The 24166-nt window shown below is 46.3% G+C and overlaps 1 protein-coding gene across 4 annotated transcripts in view; it reads right to left on the reverse strand.

The window, feature by feature from the left end:
• metap1d (methionyl aminopeptidase type 1D (mitochondrial)) overlaps nt 1-24166 on the reverse strand; it is a 242948-nt gene that overhangs the window by 133223 nt on the left and 85559 nt on the right. For all 4 annotated transcript variants that reach the window (XR_005459765.1, XM_038789417.1, XM_038789419.1 and 1 more), the window contains exons 5-6: nt 23473-23515; nt 21980-22143 (exon numbers count right to left, since the gene is read on the reverse strand). Coding sequence is in view for 3 of the 4 variants with exons in the window: in XM_038789417.1 (XP_038645345.1) it covers nt 21980-22143; nt 23473-23515 (207 nt within the window). In the remaining variant the exon portion in view is untranslated. The remainder of the gene's footprint in view (nt 1-21979; nt 22144-23472; nt 23516-24166) is intronic.

Here is a 24166-nt window from a genome sequence, read left to right on the forward strand (position 1 = left end):
ATTTAGGAGTTTGGTAACAGCGGGGAAGAAGCTGCTTTTTAAGTCTGTTCGTGCGTGTTCTCAGACTTTTGTATATCCTGCCCGATGGAAGAAGTTGGTAGAGTGAGTAAGCCGGGTGGCTTTGATTATGCTGTCCGCTTTCCCCAGGCAATGGGAGGTGTAGATGGATCAATGGATGGGAGGCAGGTTCGCGTGATAGACTGGGCAGTTCACGACTCTCTGAAGTTTCCTGCGGTCTTGGGCCGAGCAGTTGCCATACCAGGCTGTGATGCAGCCAGATAAGATGCTTTCTATGGTGTATCTGTAAAAGTTGGTAAGAGTTAATGTGGACGTGCCAAATTTCCTTCGTTTCCTGAGGAAGTATAGGCGCTGTTGTGCTTTCTTGGTGGTAGCATCGACGTGGGTGGACCAGGACAGATTTTTTGAGATGTGTACCCCTAGGAATTTGAAACTGCTAACCATCTCCACCTTGGCCCCGTTAATGCTGACAGGGGTGTGTACAGTACTTTGCTTCCTGAAGTCAATGACCAGCTCTTTAGTTTTTCTGGCATTGAGGGAGAGATTGTTGTCGCTGCACCCCTCCACTCGATTCTCTATCTCCCTCCTGTATTCTTTAAAAAAAATTAATTTAGAGTACCCAATTATTTTTTTTTCCAATTAAGGGGCAATTTAGCGTGGCCAATCCACCTAATGTGCAAACTCCACACGGACAGTGACCCAGGACCGGGATTCGAACCCAGGTCCTCAGCGCCGTAGGCAGCAATGCTAACCATTGTGCCATGTGCTGCCCCACCCCTCCTGTATTCTGACTTATCGTTATTCAAGATCCAGCCCACTATGGTTGTATTGTCAGCAAACTTGTAGATAGAATTGGAACCAAATTTTGCCATGCAGTCATGTGTGTACAGGGAGTATCGGAGGGGATTAAGTTCGCAACCTTGCGGGGCCCCAGTATTGAGGACTATTGTGGAGGAGGTGTTGTTGTTTATTCTTACTAAAGTGCAGCACTATGACAGAAAGGCTTTGTTGCACTTACCTTGAGGTCTCCTGCGTATTGTGGACCACCTTGTGCATGTCACTCTGTATCAATTGGGTTTCAGACCAGTGTAAATTCATATAGGTGCGATGCAAGATTGGAAAGCCTGACTGGATTCTAGCAAGGCAAACATTTGTGAGATGCAAATGGAATTCACACCATCTGGCAGCGGGAAGGCCGACCCGCCATTAAGAAAACGCAACGTGATGGGTTTCTGACTTTTGACTCCCGCCAGATTCCCCACTTGCACATGTCTCCAAACCCGCTGAGGGCAGGATGAGAGAATTCTGTCCAACATTTCAGGTTGACGACCTAACATCAGAAAGATCATTCACAATCCTGAAAGAGTTTGTAGCCTCAGGTTACAAACTTAACCTGGGCAAAAGTGAGGCATTCCCAGTGAACCCAAATGAGGGAGGGGCAGAGCTGGAGGGGCTCCCGTTTAAAACGGCCCAGAACAGATTCCGTTACCTGGGGACCCAGATAGCCAGAGACTGGACACAGTTCCACAAGTGGAAGCTGACCAGCCTGGTGAAGGAAGTAAAAAAGGACCTTAAAAGGTGCGGCTCACTCCCACTCTTCCTGGTGGGGGGAGGGCAGACGATCAAGATGAATGTACTGCCAAGGTTCCTCTTCCTGTTCAGATCCTTACCGATCTTCATCCCCAGAATGTAGAGTCTAATCATGGCGTTTGTGTGTGGGGGGGTAAGAACCCGAGAATTCCCAAACCGACACTGCAAAGAAGGAAAATCAAAGGGGGCTTGGCTTTACCAAACCTGCAATACTACCATTGGGTAGCAACGGCAGAAAGAGTGAGGGGATGGGTACAAGAACCTGACACAGATGGAGTACAAATGGAGGAGGCCTCCTGTAAAGGAACAACCCTCCGGACCCTGGCCACAGCAGCACTCCCATCCCCCTCAACAAGATACACAACAAGCCCAGTGGTAGCGGCCACGCCAAGAACGTGGACACAGCTGAGACAACAGTTCGAGATAACCAAAATGTCCCCATGGCTCCCATATGTGGCAATCACAGATTCCCCCCCAGCCATGCTAGATACCACCTTCAAAAGGGAGAGGTGGGACAGGGAAACACTGACAGTCAAGGACTTCTACGTAGGGCACAGACTGGCAACACTGGATGAACTGACGAGGAAGTGGAAACTAGCAAAAGGACAGGAAATGAGACACCTCCAAATAAAACACTTCCTCCGCAAAGAGACAATAGGGTACCCCGGGCCCCCAGAAAACACACTACTAGAGGACCTGATAGGCACAAGCAGCAAGAAGGGGGGGGGGGGGGGGGTAGAGGACCCGATAGGCACAAGCAGCAAGGGGGGGGGGGGGTGAGAGAAAGAGTATGTGGGAAAATATATGGACAGTTATGGACAGAGCTCGAACACCACTGGGGACAGAGGTGGGATGGGGTGGGGACTCTGGAGTGAAGCACTGAGCAGGGCTAACTCCACCTCCTCCTGCGCAAGGATAAGCCTAATGCAGCTCAAAGTGGTGCATAGAGGGCACCTGACCAGAACCCGAATGAGCAGGTTCTTCCCAGAGGTGGAGAATAAATGTGAACGGTACCAGATGGGCCCGGCCAACCACACCCACATGTTCTGGGCTTGTCCCAAACTTGCTGGGTTCTGGACAGCCTTCTCCGAAGCATTGTCCAAGGTTGTGGGGGTGAGGGTGAAGCCATTCCCCATAGTGGCAATCTTCGAGGTATCGGAGCAGCCAGAGCTACACATGGGGAAGAGGGCTAACGTCCTTGCTTTCGCTTCCCTAATCACACGCCGGAGAATCCTGCTAGGAAGGCAATCGGCAGCACCACCAACGGCTGCAGACTGGCTCGCTGACCTTTCAGAATTTCTCCACCTGGAGAGGATTATGTATGCCATCCGAGCGTCCTTCCACCACTTTGCTGATGACTGATACGAGACTAATTGGGCAGAAATTAGCTGGATTGAATTTGAGATGCTTTTGGTGGAAAGGGCATACCTGGGCCATTTTCCACAATGTTGGGTAGATGCTGGCGTTGTAACTGTACATGAACAGCTTGGTATGGGTGTGGCTAGTTCTGGAGCACAATCTTCAGTATCATAGCCAGGATATTGCCTGTTTCTGAACCCAATGGGTTCAGCCATTTGTTGGAAATGAATCAAATTGTCTAAATACAAGCAGGAGGCAAAGATGGATGGTCCATTTGGTACTTTTGACTGAAGGTGATCGCAAATGCTTCCGCTTTGACTTTTAAACTCATGTGTTGGAGCCTCCTCCTCCTCCATTTAAGTATTTAATTGTCCAACACTATTCTTGACTAGATATGGTAGGACTTAGAGCTTTGATCTGGCCCATTGCTTGTGGGATTGCTGAGCTCTATTTATAACATTCTGGGCGCGATTTAATGAAACAAAAGAGTCCTGTTGAGGCCGTGAATAGCGGGGAGTTTCTCAGAGCCTGTAGTGCCGAGAACAATCTCGCTATCAAGCATGGCTTTAGGGTTTTTTGGACCTCTGAGGGGAACGTCCTACCAAGGCTGCACTTACTCACTCCCTGCACTGATGAGCTCAGTTCATCCACTTTTAAATACCGCCCCGATCTTGCAACCCCACCCTCAGCAACCCCACCGCGGTCTCCGGACTACCCCTCTCCCCACCCCAACTTAATCTGTTAGGGGATCCTCAAGCCCCCCCTCACCCCACCTCTGAAGGGCAGGACACCCTGACCCGATCCCTGGGAAAGGAAACTGGCACTCAGATACTTTGAGGAAGGAGCTGTGCTCCGAAAACTAGTGATTCAAAACAAACCTGTTGGACTTTAAGCTGGTGTTGTAAGACTTCTTACTGTCCCTAGGCTCCCCAATATTTTAGCGAAGTTTTGTTTTGTGTTCCCCTGTACAGACAAACACAAAGGGTGGAATTCTCCGGCCCAGGGTGCCCGGAATGCATTCCCCGAGAGATGGAGAATCAGGCGGAGGGGAGAAAATCGGGTCGGCGCCCGAGCGCAATGCTCTGACTCCCCACTGGCAGCATGAAAGAGGTCAACAATGCGTGCGGCAGGGGAATGTAAATAAATGCCAGTGGGTCTTAGTGACTCTCTGGTACCTGCGGCTGGGAATCATGTGGGCTTGGGTCACTTGTGATCTCGACAAACATGGCCCTGTCATGCCGGACCTCGAAGTGGGCCAACGGAGTAACGGTTGCCCCCTTGGCCCACTGTGAGGTCCGCCACTCCAGGGCCACGCTGGTATAGACCGCTCAAGCTCATCAGAGGGCCACCTCCCTAACAATGCACTTCCTGCTCACGTCTGCTCTATTCAAGCCTTCCCTCCCTACCTTGACAGAGATCACACCAAAGTGATGCAAGTGCATTCCAAGCACTAAGTCCATTCCACTTACTTTCAAAACTCTTAGATGTGGTCAATGTTAACAATGGGGTATCACCGCTGAGGCCACTGAACCATTAAGGGATATGAATGGATCAAAGTTGCAGATGGTTTGTAGAAACTGTCAATCACAGACCACTACTCGAAAGTTATGAATAGCTTGCTGCTAATGGATCTGTGGGAACCAGGCGCAGGCACAGCTGCTCTACTTTCAGGAATGGAAACAAGGTAAGTATTGCAGTTATAATGCTTCCCACTGTCAGTGTCTGGACAGCTCTCTAGCTTTCAGACAGGGATCTGTTTTCTTGGGGAGGGGGGGGGTGCCTCTGGAGGGAGTCCCTTTGAGAAGGGGGTCCCAGTGGGGGTACCTCCTATTGCTTACGGGGTCCCCGTGGAGATACCCCAATTGTAGGAGTCTTAGGTGGGTCCCTCTTTTACAGGGATCCCTGGTGGGGGAGGCCCCCTATTGCAGGGATCACTGGGGGAGTGTGAGGGGGGGAAAGAGCCCCCCTTTGCAGAGGTCCTCCTATTACAGGGATCCCAGTGCGGGATTCCCCTGTTACAGGAGTCCCTGAGGGGGTCCCCTTATTCCAGGAGTTCTTGAGGGGGTCCAACTATTACAAGGGTCCATGATGGGGGGATCCCCCAACAACAGGGGTCTCTAATGGTGGTCCCCCTATTACAGGGGACCCCCCATTGCAATAATCCCCATGGGGGGTCCCCCTATTACAGGGGTCGCCATAGAGTGGCTCTATTGCAAGGGTCCCGGAGGGGATTCGCTGTAAAAGGTTTCGCTGAGGGGGTCCCTCAATTGCAGGGGTCCGTGTGAGGGGTCCCCTATTGCAGGGGTCGCCATGGAGTGGCTCTATTGCAAGGGTCCCTGAGGGGATCCGCCTATTACAGAGGTCTCTGGTGGGGGTTCACCTATTGCAGGGGCCCCTGGGGGAGGGGGGGGGGGATTCCTCTTTTACAGGGGACCCCGATGGGGTTTTTAAAAAAAATTCATTCATGGGACGTGGGCGTCGCAGGCTGTGTCAGCATTTATTGCCCGTCCCCAATTGCCCTTGAGGGGGCAGTTAATAATCAACCACATTGTTGTGGGTCTAGAGTCACATGTAGGTCAGACCAGGTAAGAATGGCAGATTTCCTTCCCTAAAGGTCATTGGTGAACCAGATGGGGTTTTACAACAGTCGACAATGATTTCATGGTCATCATTAGACTTTTAATTCCAGATTTTTATTGAATTCAAATTTCACCATCTGCAGTGGTGGGATTTGAACCTGGATCCCCAGAGCATTACCCTGGGTCTATGGTTTACTAGTCCAGTGACAATACCATTACGCCACCACCTCTCCCTATTACAGGGGTCCAGGGGGTTCACCTTATTGCAGAGGTCCAGAGGGGTTCCCCCTATTTTAGGGGTCCTCGTGAAGGGTCCTCCTATTGCAAGGGTCCCTGTGGGTGGGGGGGGGGGTCTCCCTATTGCAGGGGTTCTGGTGGGGAGTGCCCCTATTGCAGATGTCCCTGTGGGGGGGTCCCCCTATTGCAGGGGTCCCCGTGGGCGGTGCCCCTATTACAGGGGTCCCCATGGGCGGTGCCCCTATTACAGGGGTCCCTGTGGGTGGTGCCCCTATTACAGGGGTCCCTGTGGGTGGTGCCCCTATTGCAGGGTCCCTGCTGAGGGTCCCCCTATTTCAGGGGTCGCTGAGCAGGTCCCCCTATTGCAGGGATCCCTGTGGGGGGTCCCCCTATTCCAGGGGTCCCCGTAGGGGGTCCCTGAGGGGGCAAGTATATCCTTCCCTAGGTAAGGAGACTAAAACTGCACACAATATTCCAGGTGCAACTGCAGCAACACTCCTTTAGTCCTGGCCAACATACCATTTGTCTTTCTAATTCTTGTTGCACCTGCATGGCAGCTTTCAGTGATTTGCGAACAAGGACACCCTTTGGACATCAATACTTCCCCATCTTGCACCATTTAAAAATTACTCTGCATTTCTGTTTTTCCTTCCAAATCGGAAAACTTTACATTTTTCCATGTTATATTCCATCTGGCATGTTCTTGTCCACTCACCTGGCCTGTCTAAATCCACTTGAAGCATCTTCGCATCCTCCTCTCAACTCACATTCCTACCAAGTTTCATTTCAGCAGCAAACTTTAAATTATTATATTTGAGTCCCACATCCAAATCATTGATATAGATTGTTTTAGAAAACAATTTTGCATACCTTCCACGAATTCATTCTGTCCAGCATTAGTGCTAATTAGGTTCACTATGTCGTTGAAGGCCAAGATGAATGACGTAGAGAATAGGTTCAGGAGGCTAAATATTCAAATTGTGGAGCTGCCAGAAGGAATGGAAGACCCTAATCCCACGGAGTACTTTTCAGCCATATTCGGTAAGATGGTGGGGAGGGTGGATTCACAACCCTGCCTGAATTGGACAGAGCCCATTGTACACTCCAGCCAAGGCCAAGTCCTGAAGATATAATGCTATGGTGATAGTGAGATTCCACGTTTTTGAGGAGGAGGAGGAAAGGGTTTTGTGATGGACAAAGGAACACCGTGACTTTAAGTGTGAAGGACAGTCTATCAGGTTCTATCAAGACATGGGTGTGGATCTGGCGAAGAAAAGGGCTCCACTCAATGGAGTCAAGGCTGTCCTGTATAAAAGTTATCTGATTTGGTTTGATCTGCCTTGCTGGGCTCACAGTAACATTGGAGGGAAAAGATTATTTATTCAATGCATCAGGAGAGGTGGACTCTTTCATTAAAAAACACAAGTTGGGCACAGTGTAATTAAGATTTTGATTCTGTTGATGACTTCCGGTGATGGCAGGCAGGAGGCAGCCACACACTGGAAGGCTCCCGCTCAGGAATAGAAATTTCGAAGTTTTAATACCTGGTCCCGGGGGCAATGGAGGCTGAAAAAGCTGCAAGAAGGCATAGGGAGGGAAAATGCCCAAGTTTGGGAGAAAAACGGCTGTTAAAAAGGGGGTTAATGAAAGTACGCCGGTGAGTGGGAAAGTCAGCGCAGGAACTGTAAGGAAAGCGGAGGCTGGGGCACCAGGGGAGGCCGCATCGCTCACAGCAGAAGAAATGACCAAGGTGATGGCTGTGGAACTTGAAAAACAGTTCACAAAACATATGGAAGTGATGAAGTAAGGAGATTGAGGCGGTTTGAAAGTGCTAATGGAGGAGGCGATTGCCCCGATGAGGGCGGCGATATCAAGCGCAGCGGCGGAGTTGCGGGAGCAAGGTGAGACACTGAAGGAAGTGGAAGAGGCATTTTCGCAGCACAATGATCAACTCACCTCAATGGGGAAGGAGTTGCGGACGTGATAGAGACCAACAGGGGTCTGCGAGTCAAAATGGAAGACCTAGAAAACAGATCTAGGCGACAGAATCGGAGGATTGTGGGTCTGTCCGAAGGGGTGGAAGGCCCGAGGCCGACGGAGCATTTTGCCACGATGTTGGCGAAGCTATTGGGGGAGGGGGGAACGAACCCTCCTGATATGAACTTGATCGGGTTCATCGGTCGTGGAGGCCGACACCAAAGACGAGTGAGCCGCCAAGAGTAGTAACTGTGTGTTTCCGTACGTACAGCGTGAAGGAGAAAGTCCTGTGCTGGGCAAAGCAGAAGCGGGTGGTGCAGTGGGCTGGAGCTGGTATACGCATATACCAGGAGTTTACCGTGGAGCTGGCGAGGACGCAGGCTGCCTTTAGCTGGGTGAAGAAGGCACTGTACATCAGCAAGGTGCAGTGTGGCATAGTATAGCCAGCTAAGTTGAGGGTGACCTACAAATCCAAGGACTTTTATTTTGGGACAGTGGAAGTGGCGGAGGAGTTTGCGAAGCAGGACTGTGGCAGAACTGAGAAATGGTCGTGTACCAATGTAGATTCATGTAACTTTATATTTTCGCTGCGTGTATGTACTAAATGAGTTGACGCTGTATATATTTGGAAAAGGGAAGAGATGGGACTTCCATTTGCAATGATGGGTCTTTGGGGTTGGATGTGTATGCTGGGGTCATGTGCTAAAGGGGATTTCTTGGTTTTCCTGAGACCGGGCAAGTGGGAAGGCGACCCGGGCGGGGGCCTCCACGCTGGCCGGTTTAAGCCGGCCAGTGAGCGGGAGTGAGGTGGGGAGAGGGGCTAAGGCCATCGGAGTCTGATAGAACAGGTGTCGGTGAGTCTAGCCGGGGTGAAATGTTGGGGGAAGGAACTGAGGTTGGGGGAAGAGTTTACAAGAGGAAGTGGAGGGGTCGAGCAAATGCACCTTCCCCCAGCAGCTTCTTGAACATACGTGCCACATATTCACCTGTGTCCAATCCCTCGCAGGCCAACAGGCCAACAATCCTCAGGTTCTGCCTGCGCGATCTATTCTCAAAATCATCCACTTTCTCTTGCAGTCTCTTCTGGTGATCCTTCATCAGCCCCATCTCCATCGCCATTCCGGAATAGGTCACTGTCTGTGCGGAGTCTGCACGTTCTCCCTGTGTGTTCGTGGGTTTCCTGTCAATTCTATGATTCTATGTACATGGAAATGCCAAATTTCCTTAGTTTCCTGAGAAAGTATAGAACATAGAACAGTACAGACAGAACAGGCCCTTCGGCCTGTCCGAAACCAAGATCAGGCTATCCAACTCCCTGTCATTCTGGTGTGCTCCATGTGCCTATCCAATAACCGCTTGAAAGTTCCTAAAGTGTCCGACTCCACTATCACAGCAGGCAGTCCATTCCACACCTTAACCACTCTCTGAGTAAAGAACCTACCTCGGACATCCCTCCTATATCTCCCACCCTGAACCTTATAGTTATGCCCCCTTGTAACAGCTACATCCACCCGAGGAAATAGTCTCTGAACGTCCAATCTATCTATTCCCCTCATCATCTTATAAACCTCTATTAAGTCGCCTCTCATCCTCCTCCGCTCCAAAGAGAAAAGCCCTAGCTCCCTCAACCTTTCCTTATAAGACCTATCCTGCAAACCAGGCAGCATCCTGGTAAATCTCCTTTGCACCCTTTCCAATGTTTCCACATCCTTCCTATAAGGTGACCAGAACTGCACACAATACTCCAAATGTGGTCTCACCAGGGTCATGTATAGTTGCAGCATAACCCCGTGGCTCTTAAACTCAAGCCCCGTGTTAATAAACGTTAACACACTATAAGCCTTCTTCACGGCTCTATCCACTTGAGTGGCAACCTTCAGGGATCTGTGGACAGGAACCCCAAGATCTCTCTGTTCCTCCACATTCCTCAGAACCCTGTCGTTGACCCTGTAATCTGCATTCAAATTTTCTTCTGCCAAAATGAATCACCTCACACTTATCAGTGTTAAACTCCATCTGCCATTTTTCGGCCCAGCTCTGAATCCTATCAATGTCTCTTTACAGCCTACAACAGCCCTCCACCTCATCCACTACTCCACCAATCTTGGTGTCATCAGCAAATTTACTGACCCACCCTTCAGCCCCCTACTCCAAGTCATTGATAACAATCACAATTTTCTTGTTCGTAGCTTCGACTTGGGTGAACCAGGTCAGAGATTGTTGGTGATATGCACACGTAGGAATTTGAAGCTGTCAACCATCTCCACCTCCAACTATCTCCCTCTTGTAATCTGACTCATCGTTGCCCAAGATCTGACCCACTACGGGCCTGTCATCAGCAACTTATAGTTGAAGCCACATTTTGCCACACAGCCGTGTGTGTGTGTATAGGGAGTATAGTTGGGGGTTAAGTACGCAACCTTGAGGGGCTGCGCTATTGAGGACTATCGTGGAGGAGGTGTCATTATTTGGGGCAGCACGGTAGCACAGTGGTTAGCATCGTTGCTTCACAGTGCCAGGATCCCCTGTTCGATTCCCGGCTTGGGGCACTGTCTGTGCGGTGCCTGCATGTTCTCCTCATGTCTGCGTGGGTTTCCTCCGGGTGCTCCGGTTTCCTCCCACAAGTCCTGAAATATGTGCTTGTTAGGTGAATTGGACATTCTGAATTTTCCCTCTGTGTCCCCAAACCGGTGCTGGAGTGTGGCGACTAGGGGCTTTTCAGTAACTTAATTGAAGTGTTAATCTAAGCCTACTTGTGACAATAAAGATTATTATTTATCCTTACTGATTGTGGTTGGTGGGTCAGAAAGTCGAGTATCCAGTTGCAGAGTGAGGAGCCACGTCCCAGGTTTTGGAGCTTTGATATGAGCTTAGCTGAGATTATGGTGTTGAAGACGGAGCTGTAGTTAATAAATAGGAGTCTAATGTAGGAGTCTTTGCTTTTGAAATGTCCAAGTGTAGGGCCGGGGAGATGGCGTCTGCTGTGGACCGGTTGTGGTGCTATGCGAATTGCAGTATATCTAGGCATCCTGGGAATATGGAGTTGCTGTACCTCACAACCAACCTCTTGAAGCACTTCATTACAATTGATGTCAAGACCAAGACCACCGGACGATAGTCGTTGAGGCACGTTGTCTTGTTCTTCTTTGGCACTAGAATGATGATGGTTTTCTTGAAGCAGGTGGGAACCTTGGAACGGAGTAGGGAGAGGCCGAAAAGGCATTTGATAGAGTGGAGAGTACTTATTTGAGATTTTTGGGAGGTTTGGATTTGGCCACAAATTTACTTCTTGGATTTGGCTGCTGTATGAGGCCCCAACTGCCAGTGTTTGTATGAATGTCCTGAACTCTGGTTATTTTCCGTTGAACAGGGGCATGAGGCAGGGCTGTCCATTTCCCCGCTCTTGTTTGCTTTGGCAATAGAGCCGCTCACTATAGCACCAAGGTCCTCTCTTAAGGTGAAGGGGATAAATCAGGGAGGGGTGGAGCATCAGGTGTCCCTTTACGCGGATTACCTATTTCTCTATATTACAGACCCAGTACCCTCCATGGATGACATAATGAAGCTGCTTAGCAATTTTAGTTCCTTTTCTGGGTACAAGTTGAACTTAGACAAGAGTGAATGTTTCCCGGTCAACACCCTTGGAAGGACAGCCCAACTGGGACGTTCTTTTCACTTTGCCAAGACTAGTTTTTGTTATCTGGGGGTCTAGGTGGGTGGTCCACAACTGGGCCTCGCTTCATAAATTAAATTACACTAGTCTTAAAACAGATTTGCAGAGGTGGGACAACCTCCCCCTATCCTTGACAGGTAGGGTTCAGACTATTATGGTGGTTAGCATCAATGCTTCACAGCTCCAGGGTCCCAGGTTCGATTCCCGGCTGGGTCACTGTCTGTGTGGAGTCTGCACGTCCTCCCCGTGTGTGCGTGGGTTTCCTCCGGGTGCTCCGGTTTCCTCCCACAGTCCAAAGATGTGCGGGTTAGGTGGATTGGCCATGCTAAATTGCCCGTAGTGTAAAGGTTAATGGGGGGATTGTTGGGTTAGGGGTATGTGGGTTTAAGTGGGGTGATCATTGCTCGGCACAACATCAAGGGCCGAAGGGCCTGTTCTGTGCTGTACTGTTCTATGTTCTATGTTCTATGTTCTATTAAAATGAACGTGCTTCCGAGATTTTTATTTCTCTTTCCGTCCCTCCCCAAATCCTTTTTTGCTCAGGTCAATAAATTGATGTCCTGCTTTATTTGGGTGGGTAAGACTCCCAGAATCCATGGGGTTCTGCTCCAAAGATTCAGACAGTCGGGGGAGCTTAGCCCTCCCAATCTTTTTGTTTTACTATTGGGCAGCCAATGTTTAGAGGATTTAGTTGTGGTTTAGCGATCCTGGTTCTATATGGGGGTTAATCCTGCACTAACGTCTATTTTTTGTGCAATAGTTGCTGCACCATTGCCTTTTTCCCCAGTTCAATATTCCTCGAATCCAATGGTGGTCTCCTCCCTGAGAATTTGGAAGTTGTTTAGGCAACATTTCAATCACCTTTCCCTGTCTTCGCTAGCCCCATTTGCAATAACCACCTTTTCCTACCAGCTGGTTTGGACTCAGCATTTAAGTCTTGGAAGGGGAGGGATCGAGAGACCTGATTGTGGACGGGACGTGTGCTAGTTTTAAGGAGTTAGCTGAGAAATTTCAACTGTCTGGGTCGAGTCGATTTTTCACACAAAGCTTTCCCCTCCTTTCTTTTGGCGCCACCTCTTGCCTGTTGAAGAAGATTTTGTCTCTGGCTAGTCCTGACGGGGATTCTATTTTGGACATATATGGCCATATCCTTAACGGATTCTGTCCATTGAGAGAGCTGAGGATAAAATGGAAGGGGAATTAGGTCCCATTCTTCATGCGGAGGTGTGGAATGAAGCCCTTCACAAAGTCAGCTTCACGTTTTCATGTGCTGATTCAATTCAAGGTTCTGCACAGGGCGAACCTGACCAGAGCTAGGATGAGCGGACTTTTCTCTTGGGATTAGTGTAAACGCTACTTTCATGGGCCGGCCAGTTCTGTTTCTGTCCCATGTTGATAGGCTTCTGGGCTTCTTTTTCTAACATCATGTTGGAGATACTCTGGATAAATTTGGATCTTTACCTGCTGGTGGCCATATTTGGGGTGTCAGATCCGTCAACTGTACAGTCTGGGTTGAAGGCGGTTGTTCTCGCCTTTGCCTCATTTATAGCCCAAGGCAATTTCTGCTTGGGTGGAAATCTCTACTTTGCCAAATGCCTCAGCTTGGCTGGGTGACCTCATGTCATTTCTGCATTTCGAGAAGGTCAAGTACACCATCAAGGGTCAGTGGAGAGGTTCAACCCAAGATGGCAACCATTCATTTCTTTTTGTAAGGAGTTAGTTACCGACAGCTGTTAGGGGGTTCGGGTTAGTTTCTGGGTTTTAAAATTTTAAAAAATAAATTTAGAGTACCAATTCTTTTTTTTTCCCAATTAAGGGGCAATTTAGCATGGCCAATTCACCTACCAGCACAAGTTTCAGTTTTGGAGGTGAGACCCACACAGACAAGGGGTGAATGCAAACTCCACATGGACAGTGACCCGGGACCAGGGTCAAACCTGGATCCACGGTGCCGTGATGCAGCAGTGCTAAACACTGCGTCACTGTGCCACCCCAGGTTAAATATTTGTGTTAAAGTTAATTAGGTGTACTGTATTTTTGCTTCGCTCTTCTATTGTGTATATCTGTTTGATTGTTTTGAGTTGTTTTAATATAATAAAAAAAATAAACTATATATTTTTTTAAAAGAACACCAGTTCAGATGAAGACCACACTATCACAACAATTCTCACTTTCCCCAGTACTGGTGCCAGAGCTCCAAGAATGGAAACTTATTTCTCCCAGATCAATCTTTGAAGCACATATTCAACACTCTAATCTTATTTACCTTACTCCTTTTGCTTGTGGCTCAAATAATAATCCAGTTATTATTACCTTTGAGATTCTGCTTTTTAATTCAGACCATAGCTGTTCATAGTCTCTAAGCAGAACCAATTTCCCACCAAATGTTCCTCTCCAGCCCAGAGCAGATGTCCTAAACCCTGCTACCGGGCAGCCAATACAGTCTTCTGGACTCATGCTCTCAGCTGTAGAGAACTCTGTCTATCTCCCTGACTGTACTATCCTCAACTACCACTACATTTCTATTAACTCTCTCCAGTTGAGGGACTTACTGCAGAACAGTCCCATGGTCAGTTCGCTCATCCACTCTGCAGCCCTAACTTTCGTCCCGACAGGCTGCAAGAACCTTGAACCTGTTGGACAATTGCAAAAGCCAATGCTCCTTTACTTCTACCTTGTTGATGCCCTTACCTGCCTTACTCGCAATCACACTCTCGTCTCTGACCATGGACCAATTTAGAAAAGCTTTCCTAAGGGATATGACCACTGCCTGTGTGCCCAGGTATCTTTCCCCCTACCTGATGGGTTGCAGTGTCTGCAGCTCAGCCACCACCTCAATGAAATGAAATGAAATGAAAATCGCTTATTGTCACAAGTAGGCTTCAATTGAAGTTACTGTGAAAAGCCCCTAGTCACCACATTCCGGCGCCTGTTCGGGGAAGCTGGTACAAGAATTGAACCATGCTGCTGGCCTGCCTTGGTCTCCTTTCAAAGCCAGCGATTCAGCCCCACGGCCAAAGTTTCTCCAGCCATGGACACTCACTGCAGTGTCAATGAGTTTACATTGGTGTCCGCAAACATCCACATACTGTAGCCACCACATAATGAATTTATTAAACCTGGTTTGATTCCAGCTTGGGTCACTGTCTGTGCGGAGGTCTGTACGTTCTCCCGTGTCTGCGTGGGTTTCCTCCAGGTGCTCCGGTTGCTCCCACAAATCCTGAAAGTCCTGCTTGTTAGGTGAATGGGACATTCTGAATTCTCCCTCTGTGTACCTGAACAGGCGCCAAAACGTGGCGACTAGTGGCTTTTCACAGTAACTTCATTGCAATGTTAATGTAAGCCTCCTTGTGACACTAATAAAGATTATTATTATATATCTTTACTTACCCAGATTGAAATTCCCAGACAAGGTAAATGGGAAATACTCACCAGCCAATCTACCAAACTTTACTACTATTAGTAAACCTACTACTACTCGTAAAACCTTCAAAATTAATACAATACCCAAGTTTTGAAAGATAAAAGGGGAAAATATTCACCAACCAAACAATCGGTTTTCCTGTGATCTCACACTTGCTTTTTCTCAGAGGCTGGTCACTTTGGAGCCACTGACAGACTGGCCGTCTGTCTCAGGGTCCTCCGCCCACCCACTGCCCGAGGTGCTGCTGGCCGCCTGTCTCAGGGTCCTCCGCCCACCCACTGCCCGAGGTGCTGCTGGCTGACTATCTCAGGGTCCTCCACCCACCCACTGCCCGAGGTACTCCTGGCCGTCTGTCTCAGGGTCCTCCGCCCACCCACTGCCCGAGGTGCTGCTGGCCGCCTGTCTCAGGGTCCTCCACCCACCCACTGCCCGAGGTACTCCTGGCCGTCTGTCTCAGGGTCCTCCGCCCACCCACTGCCCGAGGTGCTGCTGGCCGTCTGTCTCAGGGTCCTCCACCCACCCACTGCCCGAGGTGCTGCTGGCTGACTATCTCAGGGTCCAGGAAAATTCCAGCCAATGTAACTAAAACTGTGAAAACTGATTTGCGAATGGATTTTCTGTAAATTCTTACAAAATATCTGCTGGTCTACTGAAATTCATGGCCATTTGGCAATCTCCGAAATCTGTTTTACATCAATAAGAACATGTCTGGACAAAGTAGACATGCTAATGACAGGAAATGATGGCCGTGGTTCAGCCAGAAAACTTCTAAATGTCATTTTGGGCAGGTTTCGCAGGCTTTTTAGGTGAGATCCAGACCTAGATTCACCCACACTTCGTTTATTTGGACGTTGGGGAGTTCCTCTCTGGTCTAGTCCAGAGATAGAAATGTTTTCAGCAGTGGAGAGCTGAACCCGCTGGTAATACCGACTCCTCCGAGATCGGGCCAACAATTTGAAAGGGTGCCCAAATCTCTAAGTGAACTTGAGGGGACCCCCCACCCACTGACAATACCACTCCCTGCATATTTGGTTACCGTCCTAAAGTGGGGATCCCACTTTGTGGTCGCCGAAATCGCCCACTTTTCAAGTCCCCCGCTCCCCCCCACTTTGGGCCTCTCCCTTTCAGGACACCCCCACCTTTATTTGTTTTTTAAAATTTAGAGTATCCAATTCATTTTTTCCAATTAAGGGGCAATTTAGCGAGGCCAATCCACCTACCCTGCACATCTTTGGGTTGTGGGGCAAATCCCACGCAAACACAGGGAGAATGTGCAATCTCCACACAGACAGTGACCCAGAGCCAAGATTCAATTTGGGACCTCACGCCATGAGGCAACTGTGCTAATCACTGTGCCACCGTGCTGCCCTCCCCCCAACCTTTGTGAGGTCCCTTCATACCCCCCTTCACCCCCCCAACCTTTCATACCCTAACTTACCCCCCCTTTCATGGGCATGGCCCCCAACAGGCCCCAACGTTTGTCAGTGCCAACCTGGTAACCAGGCACCCTAGCAATTCCATCTTGGCACCTGGGCAGTGCCAACTAGGCACTCTGGCAGTGCAAGGTTGGCACAGCCAGGATGCCTATGTTCCGTGGAAATGCCAGGGTACTGCCTTTCCCTGTCGCTAACCACCCGGGGGGCTCCAATGGCTTCCAAGAACACCCCTCCCCAAGTTGCCACCTTGCCTGTGGTACACCAGTGTACCAGTGGTACACTTGAAGTGACCCACACATGTGGAAACCATGTGCTAATTGGTGCCGGGTTGAGTCCTTGCCAGTGCGGCTGGTGACTGCTGGGGGGCACCCAATATGTATACATAACTGCCTCTGATGTAAATATGTCCATCCAAAAATAGACAAGGATTTTTGTTCTCCATTGTAAATGCCACCAGACAATAGACAGGCAGACAATGGGATTAGTCTCAAGGTGGAAAATCCCAGATAAAATGTTCGCAGTATCTTACCTAATAAGTGTATGAACTAATTTAAACGTTGTATCCTTCAGGGGCATACAACTGCATTATAAAATAATACTATATGACAATTTGGAAAAAATTGTACCTTGCAATACACTGCATTTGCAGCAATGTAGGGTGAGTTACACCTCTGATGGCTGGCTGACCTGTGCACCCCAGTGCATTGGGGACACAATTAAAATGAGAATACTATACTGGCGTGTTTAGAAATTGGAATGCAGCCATTAACAAAAGGAAGTTCTGGTTGAAGACTGCTGATGGAGCAGTAGGTGAGCAGCAAAGTGCTTGACTCACTTTGGTCACAGTTGGATAGTTGGACCGACTGTCTCGTGAATATTATTGTCATTTATCCAGAATGAGCAGCCAGCAGATGGGGCATGTGAAAGGTGCAGAGGCAGAAGAAAAAAGCACAGTTTTAATGAGTTAGACCTGCAAACTCTCCTCGATGACAGAGCAAAGGAGAGAGACTGCTGGGAATCCAGCCTACAGAAATCATTATTTATGCCATTTGCAGAAAAATGGCACTGGCATTGAATGTCAATTTTCACCCTCCAAGACTCCACCCCGGAGCTCCAAAGATATTTGAAATTGAAGGAGAGGTGGTGGGGGCAGGGTGGTTAGACGGGAGGCAACAAGTGGTGGCCAGTAAATGAGTAGAGTAATGCTGCTTACTGGGTAATTGTTGGGGTTGTGGTCAGACATTGAGGTTGCAATCAGGGATTGGAGATTGCCATTGGATGGAGTATTGGCGATGTTGCAATTGGAGAGCTGAGATCACAGTCGGGAGAGGTGAGCAACAACTGGCAGCCAGCACTGGTCCACATAGCTTTAATGTGGAAGGTACTTTACCTCCTCTTGGTTCCATTTTCAGATATGTACATTTTAAAATGTTTCCTTTTAGTCAGTAGCCCACAGTCATCTCTTTAAGGACCGCCTGTTACACCACATATGGACATGGTTTCTCTGAACAAAGCCGGCACCAGTGCTGGCTGCCTCAGGGCAATCTAAATCATGCAGAGCAAGCCTCAAACAGGCGTAATGCCTGTTATTTGCATATGTAAAGAAAATATTTCAGGCTTGAGCTTTTTGTTTTGTTTATACCAATACGGTGGGTGGCCCACTTCCGGCTCGCAATAGGCATGTGTTTCCTGGCTGTCATATCCGAGACTTCAACAGTAGAAAAACAGGGACAGTTTTCAAAAGTTCATGTCCATATTCCTGGACAGATTAGTCCTTATTTCTCTTGAAGCCCAGTTGGATAATTTAAAGTCTGCTCCATTTCCCAGCTGACTCCCTCCTCCTCTGACATGGCTACCATTGTGTGTCAATCCTCAGCAAACATGTTGGACGCAATTTTACTGAAAGGAAACAAAGTTCCAGAGCGAGCGCAGTTAGCCACTCGGCACTCGTAAAGCCAAGAAACACATTGCTATAAAACACCACTTGCATTAGATAAGGGGCCTAAACGGGGAACGCATGGCGAAGGCTGCACATAACCCCGTTTTCTACACTGAGGAGCTCCACAGTGTAGTGAGAGAACGGGATGTCATTTCTAAATGGCGTCCAATCTCCGTGGTGCCCCCTCAACCCCCCAGGTCATAACGCGGGAGGGTCTCCGGGGTGCTATAGTGCCCAGGTGGCACCAGCACTGCAAGGCTGCCACCTTGCCCAAAGGGCATGCACCTGGAAGCCTCCGATCTCGTGGGCGACCCCCACGAGTGCCGTTCCATCTGGTCCCTGTTTCTGGAGACCAGTCCTGAACATCACTCGTCTGAAGTCTGAGGCGAAGGAGATTGATCCCTCGCCTCGGGTACCTCAGAATCTGCACATTAAAGTGAGACTAGCTGTCTCATTTTAATATTCAAATTTGCTAAAAAATGACCCCACCCACAATGGGCGGGATTTACATCGCAATGTCTTGCGAGATCGCATTAGATCTCGCGAGAAGTTGCAAGCCAGGTAGATCCCTATAGCAGGGTCTCCTGGCTTTTATTGGCCACACTGCACCATGGTGAGCTACTTTTCAGGCACAGTGTAGCCATTGGATCGTGCCCTATGTCACATTTCTTCTGTTTATTTTTTCATTTCCTCAATTTATTATTATTATTATTCTTTATTATTGTCACACATGGGCTTACATTAACACTGCAATGACGTTACTGTGAAAATCCCCTAGTTACCGCATTCCAGCGCCTGTTCGGGTACACTGAGGGAGAATTCAGAATGTCCAATTCACCTAACAGCACGTCTTTCGGGATTTGTGGGGATGGGGAGAACGTGCAGACAGTGACACAAGCCAGGAATCGAACCTGGGACCCTGGCACTGTGTTGCACAGTGACACAATTGAATAGAGACCATATTAAATCTATTAAAAAAAACATTTTTGTTGTGTAAATTATTTTTAAAAACCTCAATGGTGACCTGCCATAATGGAAGCTGGTTAAGCCAGTCTTGGGGTTGGGGAGCTGATGGTTTGCTGAATGACATGGCGCCAGCTTCACACTGAGTTAAGGACTGGTTTAGCACAGTGTGCTAAATAGCTGGCTTTTAAAGCAGACCAAGGCAGGCCAGCAGCACGGGTTCAATTCCTGTACCAGACTCCCCAAACAGGCGCCGGAATGTGGCGACTAGGGGCTTTTCACAGTAACTTCAATGTGGCGACTAGGGGCTTTTCACAGTAACTTCATTGAAGCCTACTCGTGACAATAAGCGATTTTCATTTCATTTCATTTGGAAGCCATAATGCTTTCATAGATGATGTCATAGAGAAACATCATGGGGTAGCATTGTGTTGCAGTAAAAACTTATATTTTCATTAAATACTCAATAAAAACTACTCATGTCAAAATATACAATGTCCTCAAACTTTTCAAATTAACGTATCCTCAATTGCGCAATGGCTTTCTAAACTATATTGGGATTCTGAACAATGATATTAAGAAGTGCTTACATTTATTTGCCTTGCCCTTTGAAATGACAATCTTGGTGAAGTTTAATTAAAAGTGTAGTAAAAACTTTGTAACATTTTTTCAACAGTATATACTAGAACAAAAACATCTAACTGTGATGATGTAGGTAATAACAAGCTATTCCAATTGTTAGAAAATCAGTAGTTAGTATTTTTCATTTTGTTGTCTTTTTGCCTACTGAATAAATCAATACCATACTTTACTGCAAAAAGCCAAAGACAAAAACAAAAACAGCCACCCAGAATAAGTAAAAGCTATCTCATTATTTGTGACTTAAAAAAAAACAACTAGGACCCATTTCACAATCAATTGTGAGACCAAATGCATTTCTCTGAATAGAAAATTAACACAATTTCAAAGCAAGCGACTTGAAATAGAGAAGGTGCCAACTGTAGTTTGAGGGCATCTGAATGTGGTATATGCTGGTTTATGGTAAAGAGTTAACTTGCAGACAAAAAGGGAAGGGAGGTCGGCACCCAGCAGCCACTTGAATGTGAGTTTTTTTTTGTTTCCCTTGATGCATACCGAGCTCTCCATTATTAGTCTTAATGATGGAAAATTGTAGTGTTGATACAAATCTTTTTTTTTAAAGCAATGGGCGGGAGCTCCATTTGTTAGTAAGTTCTTTGTGACTGAAAGCCATGGATTGTACATCTACTGCAGAAAAGGCTGGATGCTCTTTCCATAGCACAGCTAATTACTCCCACTGTGACCTTGCTGATCTGCAATGTCCCCCCCTACATCTCATCTGCACGCCTGCTTCTGTGTGTGCATGGTGTCAGAGAATATGAAAAACCATATAATGAAAGCAGTTTCATGATGGATAAAAGGCTACTGGAGTTGCACTTGGTACAAAGGAGGTTCAATTATATGAGTAATTGTGATAATTTAGCCCATTCATAGACCCTTACTTGATCAAGAATGAGACTCACAAAGGAAAATTACTTTAACAGGAAAGTAGGGAGAGGGGGGATGAAGAGGGAAGGAGGGGGAGAGGGCTGTAGAGAGAAAAACAAGATGGAACAAGAAAATAGATATACAGAGGGAAGGAGAACCAGACACAGTATAACAGAGATGTGATAAAAGCTGACATGCAGCTGTGTTACACAATTAAATTCAATTTTTTTAAAGCAATTGATGAATGCAACTACTGCAAATGTGCCTCAGTTAGCTATCATTTGTTGTTCCGTGACAGGAAAAGGATAATTACCTCTCAAAGTGAATCAAAAGACTGACATGCCCTTTAGACACAGTCATGAATGCAGAGCTCGATAGAATGCTTGAATAAGAATTCTGGAGCTTTCTTTTCCTTTATCACTGAACAAATTTTGTTAGATATAATGTAAGAACACCACCAGCAGATGCATTAAACCCTGGGAGTTCTAAGACACTAAGTAGATTTATCTTTTAACTCTTCCAATCTGTAAAATAAAGCTGCATTTGCATTTAATTTCTATTCTATCTGAGGATAGTTTTATATAGACTAAATTTATTTCTCGCAGGAGTGGTTTGATCCAGCAGATGCTGTGGCAGATTAAATTTTAATAACTGTAATAACATACACCCACTGTATGCTACCAAAACCCATACAAGACATTCATTTGTAACAACATGAAATTCCAAATCATACTGTTATTGGAACAAATTAAAATCAAATTAACATGACTGACGTGGCTGTAAATTTTCTAGTTTTTCGGGATTAATGATGAGATTACTAATACAATTCTAAATTATTTTGTTTTAAATAATTTCCTATTTTGATTCCTTTATTTCATGTTTGTAAGCTGCTTTTCATTAAATGGTAAGAATGTAATATTCAAAAATTATATACCTTATAGGCTTTATTTGACTTTACACAGCACCCAGATAGATGTCTTTTCAGAGATTTTTTGGTGTAAAGTGGAGAAGCACAAAATATATACACACAAGCACTGAAAACTAAACAGTAGGTAAGTGCAAGGTACCTTATATACCTCCTACTCTCGCTATACAGACTGAGTCACTTTAGGTAATCTTCCTTGCTCAAGGAATAACATTATTGTCTGGCAGTTCAAATACTCCTATCAGACCGAAATGATGACCCCGTGTCATAAAACATGTTATCAACTTTATTCCACACCACCAATAACCTCTGTCCCATTAGATTTCCCCCATTCCTGTCAGTACAAGCCTTACCTGATTGTATTTCCAATTACATTCAGTGGCGCTCCTGGCCTACAAACAGCAATTGCTTCATTTCTGCATCTTCTGGCAACCTCCACCAGCTTCTGCCCAGATTTATCCACATTTCCAACCAAGAATGTTTCTGAGGTGTCACCATGGTATCCATTGAAATACACCTGTCAATAAAAAAAATAATATTGAGCAAAATAGGCTTGTTAATAATTAATTTTAAATTAACATTTAAGAATTGATGAACACAGTGATGGGTTTAAACATGGCTTAAAGTAACAACTTTTAAGGAAGGAAGGAAACGCCATTCAAATATTGACACGGTCAGATTTACAAGAGAGAGAAAACCAGTTATGTTATTTCCCATCTCTATACATTGCCCACCAATTCACAGGGGATTCAATTATTGCTTTTATGGTCAGTTCTCAACAATTTATAGAAATATCCAGTGCATTATAATGAGAAATAAGAAATGTAACCCAGGAATGAAATTATTCTCTGTACATATATGCCCTATAGAACTATTTATTATTTTGTATCGCATCTTGATTTTTTTTTACATAGTTTTTAACTTCAGATAATTTAACCCAAGATGCTTCTAACATAAGTATTTGTATCCATAATAGTAAATGATAAATAATTGCGAAACAAAGGGAATCAATTCATTTTCGGTCATGTAAATGCATTTAGCTGTATGGATGCAAAACAATTACATTCATATTATTTTGGAATTTTAAAAATTAATTTTATAACATGCTGAAAATGAAAAAGACAAGATGAAGTTATGTAACCGGGCAGATTTATTATAATTTATGTGTTTATTCTAACCTAAAGAAAAATGCAACAAGGTCAAGTTAACATTGGATTTTTTTTTGTTTATCTTGGAGTCCAATCTACAACTAATTATAATTACATTACACTTGGAGCAGGATACCTCAATCAGATTTTAATAGACGTGAAAGATATTGGTAGCAACAGTATTACTGTCCTTGGAGACTGACACATACAAGCTATGGCTGTCACTGAAGCCTATAATGACAGAGTATGATAATCACAGACCCCACTCAGAATCAGCAGGAACAGGAAGATCAAACTCTGCAGAGTGAAGGGAAAAATGCCAGGCTTCTGCACATTAGCTCATCTCTCACATTCATCCAAAGAAGCCTCCCAACACTGCAGTGCTCTGCATTAACTACACAGTGGATCAATAACAATTACACCTTCTCAAGAGGACGACATGTGCAGGATTGAGATGACATATCACTCTGCCTTGCATTGATCTCAGTGCATCTAACTTCTTCACCAAAATTCTAGGCAAACCTGGTTCAAACAAGAATAAACAAAAAGGAAGAGGAAGGGGAAGCAGCTGTTCTTTCTTGACCAGAAGTGAATTACACGCCCATCTGTACATTTCACATTCTCATCCAGTTTTTCCTGTTGCTGCTGGGGATCAAAATGCTGATCAAAGCTTCATTAGTTTCAGACAAAATACTCACTGTGACATCAATGTTGATAATGTCTCCATTCTGAAGGGGTTGACTACAAAGATAAACATTGAGAAACTATAAGAGAAAATCTTTTACAAATCAGCATAATAAACAGATTAATAGTCATAGATCAGAATAGCCTAGCAATTATTTATAAATAATTACATGAAATTGCAGGAATGCCATGTGATGCAAAAACAATACAAACTCTGACTTGTTTTTGGTACTTCTTTAAAGCAACATCTTTTCTGCGGCATGGTTGTACATATTATTTCCATTCGGACTTTCAGTAGCCGGAATACAGGTTTGATCAAGCTTTAAGAAAATAATAGCACTGAAGAAGAATGCACAAAGTTGAAATATTAGCTAAAAACATTACCACCAGGATTCTCGGTTGCGAGTCTGCCAGCTACCGTTGCTCGTGAGGAGGGAGAATTTGGCACACAGACAAATCTCCCATTCACTGCAGTGGAACCGGAGAATCCCGCTGCTGTGTACAGAAGGAGAATCCTGACCTATATCTGCGCTTTGGAGCCTTGCGTTATAGTTAAAGAATAAATGAAATGAAAGGAGTTAATACAAAGTTAAGCAGTCCTTTCATTGATCATCCTGCTTATTCAGAACCCTTTTCAGATTATTACAATACATTTCTGACACAGCAGAAACTATCAATAAGTTTATATTGTATTCTGTGCTGCTTGGT

The sequence above is a fragment of the Scyliorhinus canicula genome, chromosome 2 (assembly GCF_902713615.1).
Source record: "Scyliorhinus canicula chromosome 2, sScyCan1.1, whole genome shotgun sequence".
NCBI classification, from domain to species: Eukaryota; Metazoa; Chordata; class Chondrichthyes; order Carcharhiniformes; family Scyliorhinidae; genus Scyliorhinus; species Scyliorhinus canicula.